Source organism: Schistocerca americana, chromosome 1, assembly GCF_021461395.2.
Source record: "Schistocerca americana isolate TAMUIC-IGC-003095 chromosome 1, iqSchAmer2.1, whole genome shotgun sequence".
NCBI lineage: Eukaryota > Metazoa > Arthropoda > Insecta > Orthoptera > Acrididae > Schistocerca > Schistocerca americana.
The window spans coordinates 626,456,132-626,472,146 of record NC_060119.1 but is presented as its reverse complement, the minus strand read 5'-3'; the positions used below and the strand labels follow the sequence as shown (position 1 = coordinate 626,472,146).

The following is a 16,015-nucleotide window of genomic DNA, read 5'->3' as shown; positions in this document are numbered from 1 at the left end:
GTCTGTCTGATGCAACACCCAGCATTTATACTCCAGTCCTGCCACAGGCTTATCACATCCTATCAGTGGCAGAGCCATTTGTGAAAGCAGTCATGTCATATACCACCTCTGCTACAAATTCTGCACATTTTATGTCAGGATGACCAACAACCAGCCGTCCACCCAGTTTTATGGCCAGTACCATGCCATGGCCAAGATCAGAGTTGAACATCCACTGGCAGAACTTGCTGCTGAGCACATCATGCTAGATTTCGACAGCTGTTTCACACCCCATGCCAACTGGATCCTCCTCGTGAAAACCAGGTTTTCTGAATTAAGCAGATGCAAAATATTCCTCAATCCTATAATCAATCATCATAGCTTCAATCCCTGATGCCCTATTCCGCGCCCACATCAGCCCCACTCCATGATTCTAATTTTCTTGATCCTGTCCCCACTGTTCCACAGTCCCCCTCATCCTCCATTTCATTTCTTCCTCCAAATCCACTCTCTCATGTCATTGTGCATTGCACACGTCCCCTCTTGGCTGTAGAAAGAATGAGACCAATGGTGCTGAATTCCCATTGCCTTCTCCTGCCCAAAGAATGAATGGGCTCACTGATGCTACATTCTATCCCGTTCATCTGTCAACTAACTCTCCCATCCATCAGTCACCATTACTCAAGCCTTCCTTCTATTCCTCACTCCCCCCTCCCCCCCCCCCCCCCCCCATTCCACTTGCCTAGCACATCTGACACAACTCCTCCCCCCTAAAGTTGCAGTACCGGCAAGATGCAGTCAGTCATGACAATGTAGCTGTAAGGTGTGAGTGCGTGCATGTATGTGTGTGTGTTTACGTACACTCTGGCTCTGAAGAGTGAACTGTCCAAAGCCAGCATAATTCTCTGAACCATTTATGTGTCTATTGGAGTCTTAACTATTTGGTGCTTTGTTATCTTTACTTTTTAAATTATACAGAACATAAGTTCTGCATTTTACACAGTCAATTTGAATGACAAACAACTGATGATATTTTCACTTAAAGTTAGACATTTGAAACTAACCTGGCTGACAGTTTCATCAGCATCAGAAACCAGTTGTTCCAAAGCACAACGAAGACCTTGATTCCACTGACGCTGTAATGTGTTAGGGTCATGATTGCCAAGAAGTTGTATCAAGAGGCAAGAGTGACAGCGAATGGTCGGACTGTTGTGTGTTAGCAGGCTTGATAGGTTGACACCTGTAAATAAATGAGAATGAAAAATTAAGGTGGAATTGAAATTCTAATTTTTTTTACAATAATTTATTTTATTTGCTCCTTATAGTATGAAACTGTCAATCAATGAATAGATCACTTTCGTGCAAAAGTGAGAACTAAACTTGCCCTGTCCAAGATTTTTCCTGTCGATTTCTGTGAAAGCACTCAAAAACTGCTGACAACAGTGATGTTCACCCTGACATATGAAACAGGGTGAAATATGAACTTCTAAGCTGTTTTCAAGCACTTCAGTTTGGATTTGTTTTGAATGAAATGTGTCAATTATGCATATACCAGGGTCAATGTTTCATTTTCTGTGATACTGTGCAAAAAATTAATATTTTTGTAGTGCTTTTACACTATTACCCAACCAAATCATAAAAACTACAAATCAATTCATATTAAACAACAGCTATATTGAAATAAACAATAGATGGCCTATGGAGATGTTCTACAAATCTGGACAGTAGAGAAAATAGATTGATGGCTTATAATCTGGGCAGATGCAATAAATCTACAGAGCAATATGAAGTACGTGTGATCTTAAGCTTTCCCAGCAAATCAACTGTTTGTATTGCTTTCAGTTGACAGTTGACTACAATCATTTACTTAATACTGTTATGTACCATGACTGCACCAGGCCAGGAACCCAACAGCAATACCAATAATATGAATAATGTTAACAATTAATATCTAACAAAATCCTCAACATTTATGTCCATTCCATAATGGATTTATTTGCATACTTACCATGTAGTACATCAGCAACAACAGCAGGTGCATGTAGGGGAAGTTGTGCAAGAAGTCGAACAAGTATAGCAATGAGGTCAGCAACAAGTCGTACCTTTCGGCGACTTAGTTGCAGTAGATGCTGTAGCAATGGTACTGCACCCAATAAGGCAATCGCATCACACAGCTGTGATTCCAACTCAGTTTTGCCTGCATATGCCAAGCGACAAAGCAGCGTCATGACAACTTCCAAGGCCTGTTGAATATATGTTTAACTTATTAAACTATTATTTGTCACGAAGGATCTGACAAAAGTAGCTACATGAGGTGTACCCAAAAGTTCCCAGGATACACCAATAAATAAGATTACACTTTACCTAGATATTTTTTACCACTGTCATCTTCAAACTAGTCCCCTGGGAGTGTATGCAACGTTCCCGGCAGTTTTTACTGAAATCTCATGCGTTTTTCATGAGCATTTTTCATGAGCCTATTCAGTACCACTTGCGGTTCTATTTGAATCTCCTCAACTGTGTGGAAGCTTCAGCTTTTTAACTGGAATTTAATTCTAGCAAATAAGAAAAGAGTCACTTGGTGTCAGGTTGGGTGAATATCATGGACGTGGAACAACTGTCATCTTGTTTTCCATTAGAAACTCATGAGTGATGAATACAATGTGTGACCTTGCACTGTCATGATGGAGGAACCAATCACCTGTGTGCCACTTTCATTGGACATCATCCTCTACACACCCTGTAATACAGCCCCATGACATTGCATATGTCCTGGATGGTCTGACTACCACCTTCCACCACTGTATTCTGAACAACAGACACATTTACAGGAGTAATGCCGGTCGACAGCTGCTCTGAATGTGGATCATTGTCAAACAATGTTCTGCCAGTTTGGAAACATGTAAAAACAGTTGTAAGTTTGACTGTGGCCTAAGGTGTCTTCCCCACATGCTTGCTTGAAAACATCATGTGGTTTTTCCAAGTCTGAAACAGAAGTTTATGCACAAACGTTGTACTCAGACATATGTCATAGTTAATTTCGCAAGACATGCGACACATAAAAATGGTAAAATGTGCGTAAAAACTAAATGTGACTACCTAGCACAAAGTTGCTTGACCCATTAACTCTCAAAGAATGTATGAGGTACCACCTGGCAGCTTTTCACCGTACTAGCTGTACTTCAGCAGCTACACATACATTCTGGGAACTTTCGGGTAGCATCTCTTAGTATTTAATGAACCTGGCAGTATAGTATTAAAACAAGTTGAATGGTTAACAGAAGGTATTTATCAGCAGTTACCGTTCCTCATACAAATACAACCAGTGATAGGCTAGGTGATTGGATGGCCAAGTGAAGAGTAGTATCTATTTTGCTAATAAGGCTTGAACATGACAGACAAATATTATAGACTGTTGTTCGATACCAACAAAAGAATTGTGGAGGAAGATAGGAAGTCAGCCGCATGCCACTTTTCATTTTTCTTCTTAATTTTCAAATGCATACAATAACTTATTTCTAGCAATGCTGGTCAGCGGTCCTTCACATTAATATATCAACTGTTTTCCCATAATGGTCATTTAACATGTTCATAATACTACAAAAATGGGGGGTGGGGATAGAGAGAAAGAAAACAGGAGGGAAGTAAAACATCTAGCTGTACATGTTCCATCTAGTCACAGATGTTCACAATATCACAGATGTATCAGTGAATATTAGTTTTGTGGAAACATGCATGAAGTTCAAACACAGCTTAATTCATAAATAAATACATACTAAGTAAGGTAAAAAAGAAGTTGAAAAAGTTTTACCTTAGTTTAATGGCAGCATTCTAAAGTGGATAAAAAGGACTTTCTCTCAAAGAACCAACACAGATTCAGGAAAATATAATGATGAGAAAAGCTTACTGGGCAAAGTATTACTCACTTCTTTAAAAGGATTCACAGATCACTTTGAAGCACTGTAGAAGGTTAGAACGAGTTCTAGTCAGTCATGTGACACTCCAACACTATTAAAATTCAGGGTAGTGAAATGATGTGTGTGTGTGTGTGTGTGTGTGTGTGTGTGTGTGTGTGTGTGTGTGCGCGCCCGTGTATGTGGGTGCACGCGCCAGTTGGTTATATGGACTCAGCCCAGTAAAATAGGTTGACATGCAGACATGTCAAAATGCCAGAAAGGAGTTATCATGTTTGGGCATTCCCATGACAGAGGATAGAGTAGCATGGTGAGCTGCATCAAACCAGTCTCAGTACTGAAGACCACAACAACAACAATGACCACATTGTAAATGGAGTTGCCTGGTTTGTTGGTGTATTAACACAGACTGTTCAACATGTCTACCTGCGAAGGTGTACTACACTAGACTCTCGTTGATCTGGTCCTCAGTAGTCCGGCCTCTCAGTAATCCAGGTCACATCCAAAAACATGTGCGCAATGAATTATCATGCACAACAATGCTTAGTTAAACAATGATTTATATACTGTATTTGAAATTGTAGCCTTCTTTCCAGTTGGGAATATTGTCTTCTAAAAGGAAATGTGTTATGCTAGACCTCAAGGAGAAACTCAAAATTTTAGATAAGTTAAATCGAGATCCTCTGCAGAAAGCCATTGCTGCTGAGTTCAATGATGGATGAGAAACTATTTATGACATCAAAAAGAAAGATGATGTTATTCGATAGTACTGAACCCAAATGGATAGTGAGTTGGGAGAACCGAAGGTTATGCGACATAGTGAGAATCAAGAACTGGACATGTCTGTTTATAGATGGCTCATACAACGACATAGTAAAGGAATTCCAGTTAGTGGCCTGATTATAAAGTAAAAAGCACCTGCATTTAACAAACAACTTGGTGGTAGTAACTTGTTTGCAGTGAGCAAAGGTTGGCTACCAAACTGGAAAAAACGACATAGCATTCGGAGGCAGACAGTCACCGGGAAAAGCTGCTCAGCTAACGATAAGGATGCTGATGAGTTTGTAAGCAAGAAACAGAAGATAATAGAGGAAGAAGATTTAACTGCTAATGCCTCTTATAATGCTGATGAAACAAGACTCTTCCTTCAAAAACATTAGCTGCCAAGAACGAGAAGGAAGCTCGTGGTTACAAGCAACAGAAACCGTGCATAACATTAATGGCGTGTTGTAATGCAAAATGGGAGTCATAAACTACCGCTTTTGATGATTGGAAAATCCCAATATCCATGTTGTTTTCAACAAACTGACATAAATACTCTACCAGTGCAATATTGCGCTCAGAAGAAAGTGTGGATGGACAGACAAATATTCTCTTGGTGGTTCCATGAAACATTTGTACCTGCTGTGAGAAAAGAGCTAAAGAAGAAAAATCTTCCACTGAAAGCTATCCTTATAACTGACAATGCTCCCAATCATCCTTAGATATTTCTCTAAAGTCCGATGGTATACAAGCACTCTTTCTCCGAACCAATGTGACAGCCCCAATTCAGCCCATGGACCAGGGAATTATTCAATCAACTAAACATCATTATTGACATTCACTTCTCACCTCCTTGCTTAACAAAAGTGAAAACAACTCTTTCGTGACTATGCTGAAGGCATGGAAAGCAATTAACATATGTGATGATGTTTTCCAAGAAGCCGAAGCATTAAAATGGAGAGCGTTACCATAATGAAGAGCTGGAGAAAATTGTGGCCATACATTGATGCCGAGTTGGATTCAGTAGTGAGTGACAGCAATGAGCCAGTCAATTTGGAATTATCAATTACTTTGTACACTGACATGTTCCATAACCTTCCAGGAGTAGAAGAAATTGATGATGAAGGTGTTACTGAGTGGCTGAATGAGGAAAACTGAGATACAGACCAAAATTTAACAGATGAAGAAATAATCAAAAGTGTGCAAGAAAATAATGATGAAAGTGATGAAAAAGAGGGCACAGGGGGAGAGAGTACGAAGATTTCTCACACTGCTGGTGTTGAAGTTGCCGAGGTCTTCCTGGAGTACATTATGCAACAACCAGATACATGCAGTATCGATGTAATGCTTGTAAAGCAGTTGCGCGGAAAAGAATGCCACCATCGCATATCATCATTGCAACAGTTAAAAATTAGGGACATATTTCAGAGTGAGTGATACAACTGTGTAATTGTGTACAGTGTTAACTCAAGAACTAAGTTTCCTTTGAAAATTAATGTATTCTTGGATTTAATAAAGTATATCTTCTATGTTTTAAAATTGTATCTTTCAGTTTAATAAAGTACAGTGCACTATATCCCCTATATTTTCAAAATAAATAAAAAACAAAATAAATGAATAACATAAATTTCAGACACTCAATAATCCAGCACTTCCGCTAATCCGGCACCCATACGTGCCAGGAATGGCCAGATGTTGTTCTGCTCTGGCTGAAGATTTGTGTGTGTGGTGTGTTAATTTTTCTACTGTTTGCATGTTTTTTGATTTAACTTGTCTACAATATGGGTAGTATAACCATTTTCTACTGCTATTTGTTTTATTGTGTTTAGTTCTTGTGTGTAGTTCTGTTTGTTCATGGGTGTTCTGTTTAATCTGTGGAGCATGAATCTGAAATTTGCATGCTTATGTGTCAACGGTTGGTTCGATAGGTTGTGAATGGTGGTGCTTGTGGTTGTCGGTTTCCTGAATATTGTGAAGGTGTGTGCGTTGTTTGTTTTTTGTATTGTGAGATCTAGAAAGTGTAGTGTGTTGTTAGTTTCTGTTTCTAATGTGAAGTTAATTTTTGGGTGTAAGTGGTTTATTTCATTGTGTAGCTGTTCTATGTGTGTATATGGTTCATCAATCAGGCATATTATGTCATCAACATAATGGTACCAGTATATAACTTTGTAGTTCTTTTATTTTATTATGTGTCTGAAGATCATGTTCTCCAGGTTGTTCATGAATATGTTAGCTAGGAGGCCACTGATTGATGATTCCATTGGCAGTCCTTCGTCTTGAGAATAAAATTCTTTGTTGAATACAAAATAATTTTGTGATGCTATGGTCTTGAGTAGGGTTGTTATTTCATTGATGTGTGTGTATGGTATGTTTCCTTGTTGTTTTAATCTTTGTGTGATGATGTTGATTGTTTCATTTATTGGAATGCAAGTGTACATGGATGTGACATCGAATGACATGAGGGTTGCTGTGTCTGGTATGTGTATGTTCTTGATTCTGTCTATTAACTCCTTTGAGTTTTCCAGATTCCTGTTGTTATGAAACGTGTACAGTTTTTTCAGTAGTGTGTGTGTTTGTTGGGCTAGGTGTTAGGATGGAGCATTTTGGAAATTAATGACGGGTCTTAATGGGATATTATCCTTATGAACCTTTGGTAAGGCATTTAGGGTGGATGCTTTTGGATTTTTCTGTGTCATCCTCTTTACCTGGCCTTTTGAGAATGTATTATTGATGTTTTTCAATGTCTGCTGAATGTTTTTCTGGTATCTTGCTGTTGGGTCACTGATCAGTTTTGTGATGTTGTTGTCTTTGAGAAAATCTAGTGTTTTCTCTATGTATTCCTTTTCATCCATAATTACAATAACATTCCCTTTGTCTGCTCTTGTTACTATGGCATTGTTCTGTTTTAATTTTTGTTTAAGTTTGCTGGCTGTGATTTTCTCTGATGTTTTATGATTAGAAATAATTGTGGATTTGTGTGTTCTGATTATCTGTGTTATTTCTGCAGCTACTAATTCTCTTGTCAAGTTCGCATTAAAATTTGGTGTGCTCAGTCTTTCTTGTTCCTGTATAATGTGCTCTGATTATGTTATGAGGTTTTCTATTGTTTTGTGTGATATGTTTGTGCTAATGCTGTGTTTTGGCCCTTTTTGTAATACGCTCTTTTCTTGATTGGTAAGATTTATGTCAGTTAGGTTAACGATTCTCTCATGGAACTTATATTGTTGGTTGAGATTGTTTTTAGTGGGTGTGTTTGTGCTGTTGATTATTCTGTTGAGTTTTCTGTTTTGTTTCTCTCAGTTTTCTGCATTACTTTCTGAATATATGTCTTTTCTCTCTCTGATATTTCCTCAAAGTGAGCTGGTATTGTAAATTTGTTGGCCAAATCTAAATGTGTTTGGTAAAGTTCAGTGTTGAGTGACTGCTTTTTTAGCATATAATTCCCTAATTTCTTGCTTTAGCCACAAAATCTCCACTTTCTTTGGTGCAGATGACATGCTTCACAATTATGTTAGTCCATATTATATCAAACACTCTGTGAATCTCACAGTGGGCATTAGTCCTAATGTTTCAGCACATCAGTGTGTGTGTGGGGGGGGGGGGGAGGAGAGAGAGAGAGAGAGAGAGAGAGAGAGAGAGAGAGAGAGAGAGAGAGAGAAGGAGGGAAGGAGGGAGGGAGGGAGGGAGGGAGGGAGGGAGGGAGGGAGGGAGGGAGGGAGGGAGGGGGGAGGGGGAGGGGGGAGGGGGGGGAGAGAGAGAGAGAGAGAGAGAGAGAGAGAGAGAGAGAGAGAGAGAGAGAGAGAGAGAGAAGGAGAGAGAAGGGGGGGGGGAAGGGGGGGGGGGAAGTTAATGATGTCACTTGATCTGTCGTAAGGAGCATACATGCCTTTCCTCAGAGAAGCAATTTCTGCTCCATCCACATAAAATACTTATACGTAAAAAAGCACTATACACTCCATCCACTGTTGGTTAAATGTCTCATTAGGTAGTTGGTGCTTTCAATGTCTCTCACCAATTTAAAGGAGCAAAATTATTTCACTCTCCACAGTGCCTGCTTGGAAAATTAATATGAATAATTTAAGAAAATTAATTAGAAGTTTGATTTAAAATGGCATGCTGCTGCTGGATTGTTTCACTAAAAGGTTTAGAAGGATTTGGAGCAAGTATATATTTGTCACTAATCTGTAGATTTCTGGTGAGTTACGATTAAGACAAAAAAACAGGGGTGCGGGGAGGGGGGGTGAGGAAACAAAAAAAGAAAAAAGAAAGTGTAACATCTCATTTGATACAATATTGGAGCACCTATTCTGATGGTGATGCATTGTGGTGACCACAGCCATTACGAAACACATCACTTGAATTCACAATTGTGAATAATGACTACCATCAGCTGTTAAATGAATTGATGACAATGTAAATTTGTATCGGACCACAACTCGAACCCAGATTTCCCACTTATCTCAAGCAGTCGCTTTACCATTTAGCTATCTGTGCACGACTCAAGGCCAGACCCAAACTTCCTTATGTCATCAACCATACGTCTACGATCTGTACTCATACATCTATTATGTGTATTCCCGTACACATCAGACGTTGTGCTTCAAAGTCGTATGCCCAGTATCAGCAGATAAATACGATATTGCAGTGCCTCTGTTATTCTGATGATGATGAACTGTGGTGACCACAGCCATTATGAAACACATCAGATGAATTTGCAATTGCGAATAATGACTACCATCAGCTGTAGAAAGGAATGACAACAATGAAAATTTGTGCCGTACTGGGACTTGAACCCAGATTTCCCACTTATGGTGTGTAGTCATCTTACCATTTGGCTATCCGTGCATGACTCATGGCCAAACCCAAACTTCCATATGTCGTCAACCATGTGTCTATAACACATACTTGTACATCCATTATGTATAGTCTCATACAGATCGGATGTTGTGCTTGAAAGTCGCATCTGCCAATGCAACTTTCAAGCACAACGTCTGATCGCAGATGTATGGTTGACAACATATGGAAGTTTGGGTTTGGCCAAGAGTTGTGCATGATTAGCCAAATGATAAGCTGACCACTCACAATAAGCAGGGAATCCAGGTTCTGGCACAAATTTTCGCTGTTGTCATTCCATTCTACAGCTGATGTGGACATTATTTGCAAATGCGAATTTATCTGATGTAATTTGATATTCCCCCAACTACTATGCCATAGATGTTTTTCCAGCAGAAAAAAGTGTTACTTACCAGAAACAATTCATAATGCTTGAAAATGATATATTCATATGCATATGCAACTTAAACATCTAAATAAATTTCATTTAGTTATTTTTCCCTAAGTGACACACTGTTATTATATACATTCAGTGTGTTCTGTGTCAATTCTTTGTTTAAGAAAATTAATATGGTGCATTCTCTTAAGTGACACTCTACATGGTATTGTCTGACAGAATAATTAAACAAAATAAACAGGTGTAAACACTGTATAAAATGTACTCATTTTATGTAGTAAGTGAAAGGTAGAATTACACTAAGTCCACTGTGCTTGAAGTTTCAAACAAGAATATTGATAAGAAAATAAGAATACTAGCAGTTCATGTTTTCTGAAAACATAGCTGTTATCTTTGCTGACACTCCAATATAGCATTTGTCTGAAAGTGATAAGAAGTTCAAGATATAGCAATGTAGAAAACTTCTTAGATGAGAAAGTAATATGAAAATATCTTCAATTTTAAAACAATGGAAAATCTGGAAAGGAATAATAGAATAACGATCTGAATTAGAACAGAAATTTATCACACAGAGGAGGTGCTGAGTGGCAAACATACACATTCAAAACTAGAAAGGCTTTTGTACAAAGTCCTCCATCTCTCTCTCTCTCTCTCTCTCTCTCTCTCTCTCTCTCTCTCACTCACCCCCCCCCCCCCCCCCCCCACACACACACACAAACTTAATGACATTTATGTCAAAAGATAATTTATCAAGTATGCCACAGTTGCGTTTAATATACCAATGAAAATAATCAATTACTGACAATATAATGTATACAGACAGATAATAAATCTACTCACCAAGCAGTGGCAGAAGAACACACATGAAAAGGTTTAACTTTTGGAAGCTTTTGGAGCCAGTGGCGCTTTCTTCTGGCAGAAGAATTGAAGGGGAAGGAAGAGGAGTGAAGAAAAAGGGGAGATGAGATAGAAAGACGGATTGTTGGGGACTGCAACAGATGAGATTTGAAAAGCTGAGAGCTTGAAGTCCGAAGACAAGGTTATATGCAAGACAGAGATCACTACTAAAACATTGTGCATGGGTTAATAAGAGTGGAAAGCTGGTGCATTGTACGTAACGGAGATGGGAGCGGGACAGTGAAAAATAGACACGTCAGAAAATGAAAATCTAGAAAACTAAAATGGAGTGAAAAAAAGAGTAGTTACCGTGAAAAAATGCTGAGACGGAAGAAATTAAAGTAAATTGAGGCCAGGTGGGTGGCAAGAACCAAGTACATGTTGTAGTGCAAGTTCGTACCTGCAGAGTTCTGCGAAACTGGTGTCTGGGGGAGGAATCCACATGGCGCATGTGGTGAAAAATGCACCGAGATCATGACTGTCATGTTGCAGAGCATGCTCTGGAAAAGGATATTGCGTGTTGCCAGTATACACCCTCTGCCTATTTCCATTCACCCTGACTGATAACTGGGTGGTAGCCATGCCGATGTAAAAGGCCGAACAGTGCTTACATAACAACTGGTATATGATGTGCCATTTCACAGATGGCACTCCCTTTCTGCCAGTTAAAGGACTGGAATGGGTGGTGGTAGGAGGGTGCATAGGGCAAGTCTTGCAGTGTGGACGGTCGCAGGGGTAGGAGCCATAGGGTAGGGAGATGGGTGCAGAAGGAGTATACTGTCTGACACAGATATTGTGGGAGGGTGATGAAAAGCTATTCTAGGTGCAGTAGGCAAAATCTCAGACAGAATGGACCAAATTTTAGGGCATGTTGAAGTAGCTAATTAATACATTCAAGATCAGGATAATACTGAGTGACAAGTGGTACGTTCTGAAGGATTTTTTTTTTTTTTTTTTTTTTTTTTTTTTTTTTTTTTTTTTTTTTTTTTTTTGGGGGGGGGGGAGGCATCAGCAGCACAGGAAATATGTTTTTGAACTGTTGGGGTAATTACATCCAGTGAAGGCTGAGGTGAGAATGGTACTGTTATAAAGAGTCTGCATCCAAACAAATACCTTTGTCTCGAATGCCATGGCAGTATGGAAGGGAACGTTTGACATGGATTCCAGCCTTTAACGGGCAAAACATATACTATCAAAGGGAGAGCCGCCTGTGAAACGACACTTCATGTACCAGTTGTTATGTAAGCACTGTTTCGCTTTTTACATCGGCACGACTACCACCTAGTTATCTGTCGGGATGAATGGGAATAGGGGGCGAGGGTGTATTGGGCAACACACAATATCCTGCTGCAGAGCATGCTCAACAACATTACAGTCACAACTCGGTGTGTGTTTCAACACATGTGCCACCTGGATTCTTCTCCAAAACACCAGTTTCTCTGAACTCTGCAGCTGGGAACTAGAACAAAAACATGTCCTTCATTCTCGCCACCCAACTGCCCATATTTGCTTTAATTACTTTTGTTTCTGCATTTCCTCAAAGTAACTACTCTTTTCTTCACTCCATTTTAGTTTTCTACACATTTCATTTTCTGATTGTCTATTTTTCACCATGCCCCCTCCCACCTCTGTTACTTACAGTGCACTTAGCTTTTCACTCTTATTAACTCATGCACTATGTTTTAGTAGAAATTGCTATCATGCATATTACCCTGCCTTCCACCTTTAAGTTCACAGGGTGACTTTTCTGAACTGTACCCCTTTTTCTAAACCTCTCCAGGCCTTTATCTTCACCCCTCTTCTGCCAGAAAAAGGAGCCACTGGCTCCTGCCGCTGCTTGGTGAGTAGATTTTTTATCTATCCATCTATGTTATATTGTTAACAGATGCTGTTTAAATAATTTGAACTAATAAATAAAGCACTGTTGACTGAAACCAGCTTCAACCATGTAATAAGACCTCAAGTGACGACTGCAGCTTTCCAGAGAGTAGCGGTTTGCTGTTTTTTTTATAATTTTGAAACTTCACAGCTCAAGGATTAAATTCAACACAAATCCATTACACACTTATTTATAGAGACAATGTTCTTACCTGGAGTTCATCAGCACTTAGTTCCAGAATCTCATCTGCGCAGTCAACAGTTTCAGAACGCCGGTGTCTTGCTAAGAGTACTGAAGCAAGCACAAAATTAGGTATGACACGAACATCTGCATAAATCTGGAGGGGGAAAAAACCTCAAAATAATTTATGGTATGTAGTCACTTAGCTACAGGCATATGCATATTAATGACTTGTGTAAAAGCATTCTCATTTTATCATTGTTAGAAATTTGCTGTAGCAATGTAGAAATAAGAATTACACTCGTAATATATCAGTCATAACCAAAGCAGTGAGTTCTATATGTTAATAAAATGCAGCATTAAAGCAAAGTGGGATACATAACATGACAGTACCAACTACAAAGGCCCACTTCATCATTACTACTCTGCAACAGATGGAAGCGATGAAACCCAGGTTAACAGTATCCAGTAATTACAAATGAGATGTTCATAGGAGAGAACACTCAGTAGAACATTGTGTCGCAAAGTTTGCAAATTTTGAGATGGCAGAGTTAAAGGTGCAATGTGTCCGCATTACATTTTGCCTGAAACTCAAGAAAACTTTTACAGACACACACCAAAAGGTGCAGGGACCCTACGGTGATGAGGGCTTAAGCCATACTTGGTGTTAGGAATGGTCAAGGATGACCATTCAGGATGTTCTGTGAGGTATACTGACAAGGCTTATGTCACAAACGTCTATGAAACTGTATGTGACAATCGAAGACTGGCTGTCCAAGAATGTAACATTTCATCTGGATCATGTCATGAAATCCCGACAAGGCATCTTGGTATGTATTGTGTTGCCGCCAAGTTTGTCCCATGGCTCATGAGCCAAGTCCAGAAAGACATTTGCCTCACAATCCGTGAAGAGCTTTCCTATTGCACAATGAGAACGAGATGTTCCTTAAGAGAATCATGACTGCTGAAAAGGGGTGGGTCTACGGTTATGATGTTGAGACCAAGATTTGATCTTCACAATGGGTCAGGAAAGGTTCTCCAAGACCAAAAAATGCTCATCAGGTCAGGTCAAATGTCAATGCCATACTGTTAGTTTTTTTTTTACTTTGAAGGATTAGTTCATTATAAATTTGTGCCACAGAGACAAACTGTTAATCAATGGTACTATTGGGACATGCTGCAATATCTGTGAGAAAATGTGAGAAGGAAATAGCCTGAAATGTGGTGACACAATTCAAGGCTCGTGCCTCACAATAATGCACTCACACATTCATCGTTGTTGGTGCATGACTATTGCACAAAATACAAAATCATTGTGCTACCTCATCTTCTGTACTCTCCTGACCTGGCCCCTGTAGACTTTCTTCTGTTTCCAAAGTTGAAAATCCCATTCAAAAGGATGATATTTGCAATGAAAGGTGAGATAAAAGAAAATCTGCAAATGGCTCTTCATGCTATCCAGTAAGATGCATACCAAGACTGCTCCTAGAAGTGGAAATGGCATTGGGAGCGGTGTATCAATTGTAGAGGAGAGTATTTCAAAGGAGACCGGACACAATAAGTAAATGGCAAGCGTAAAAAAGAATTTGTGGAAAAGTTTCCAAATTTTTTGAACAGACCTCATATATTGATGTTTGTGAAATGGTCTGATATTTTCGACCTGTGCAAAGGCACTGTTTTATGCACTTGACAGTTGCCTAAGTGACAAAAGTGCAAGTGTGTATTGAAAAAGAAAAAAATCAGTCCCTAGCAGAAAAATGACCCCCTTCATGAATAAAATTCGAGATACTAGTATGTATCCTTTAAAATTACACCAAGAGATTATTGTTTCTCAAGGCGTAAGGAGGAAGATCCAAAGAATAAACAATTGTTAGAGAATGATACAAAGAGTACATTTTGTTAAATATGTTATGTACTATGTTTGTTGGTGCTTCTATGAAGTGGGCTTATCAGGATTACATGACACACATAAAAGATTAATCAAGAGTCTTCAAATGTAAAATCTGTTACAAAAAAAGTAAGTGTTAAAGCTGGAGAACGACAATTTAAGTAATAGAACTTGTTGCTAATTGCACAAACCTACTAAGCTGCCATAGCAGGAGGAGAGGTAATAATCCTACATAGTGCATCCCAGGCAGCAGATAGGGTGGTAGTGGGGGGGGGGGGGGTCCAATCAAGCTTATTGGCGGAGTGGGGTGGAATAAGATAGCTCTTGTGGACCCTCTGCGGCTAACAACTGTGGCTGTAAATTGGAGCTTGCTCCACCTAAGATTAATTAGCTTTGAAAGACAAATGTGGAAAGGCCTCTTAGAAGGGGGGGGGGGGGGGGGGGAATCATTCCTGCCCAAAAGGGTAGGTAAAGGCTACAATGGATTCAGGGGGTAGCCAATTAGAAGAAAGCAATGAAGTGGAGCATTTGCTATCACCCAAATGCATACTGATACACAAAAAGAAGATTCAACATAAGCATATACATTACATAACAATGTAAGACATAAAATTGCTACTTAAGACCAGAAAACTCAAGAATTTCAAAGACGAATTAAATTTTAAAGCAAATTAATAGCAGGGCTCCAAGAAATGAGAAAAACGATAGAGGATCCATTTGAATCACAAGGCTACAGAATTTATAATGGGAAACCAGGACAGAGCATAACGAAGAAATGTCCCCAGTTTGGAACACAAGTTATAGTGAACATTAGAATAATAGAGCCAATAACTGATTTTAAAGCAGTATCACCAAGAACTGCAACTCTGACATTTAAAACAATGGACAAAACCTACGCAATTATAAATGCTCATGTCACCACAAATGGGGGGCAAAAAAATTTCTAACAAAAACGAAGGAAGAGGTAGACAAATTTTTGAATCTTCTCAAATGAACTGTGAACGGAACAAATAAAAGGAATGTACAAATCTTACAGGGAGACTTCAATACCCAGCAGGGAAAAGAAAGGAGATATAAAGATATAATCAGAAAATGGAGTCCACATAACTCTACAAATAAGAACTCTGCAGAGAATGCAACCTTATCTAAATCAACATACGCCAAGAAGAAGCCAAATTAATTAAAACACAGAAACACCCTGACTGGAGGAAGGGGGAGTGGCAGCTAGACCATGTATGTATAGACAAAAATTTTCATAAGGAAATATAAAATGTTAAAGTATTGAG

The 16,015-nt window shown here is 39.1% G+C and overlaps 1 protein-coding gene across 1 annotated transcript in view; it reads right to left on the bottom strand.

Moving 5' to 3' along the window:
* LOC124607456 (serine/threonine-protein kinase fused) overlaps positions 1-16,015 on the bottom strand; it is a 209,860-nt gene that overhangs the window by 38,235 nt on the left and 155,610 nt on the right. The window contains exons 9-11 of the mRNA XM_047139794.1: positions 12,873-12,998; positions 1,988-2,222; positions 1,044-1,219 (exon numbers count right to left, since the gene is read on the bottom strand). Coding sequence (XP_046995750.1) covers positions 1,044-1,219; positions 1,988-2,222; positions 12,873-12,998 — 537 coding nt within the window. The remainder of the gene's footprint in view (positions 1-1,043; positions 1,220-1,987; positions 2,223-12,872; positions 12,999-16,015) is intronic.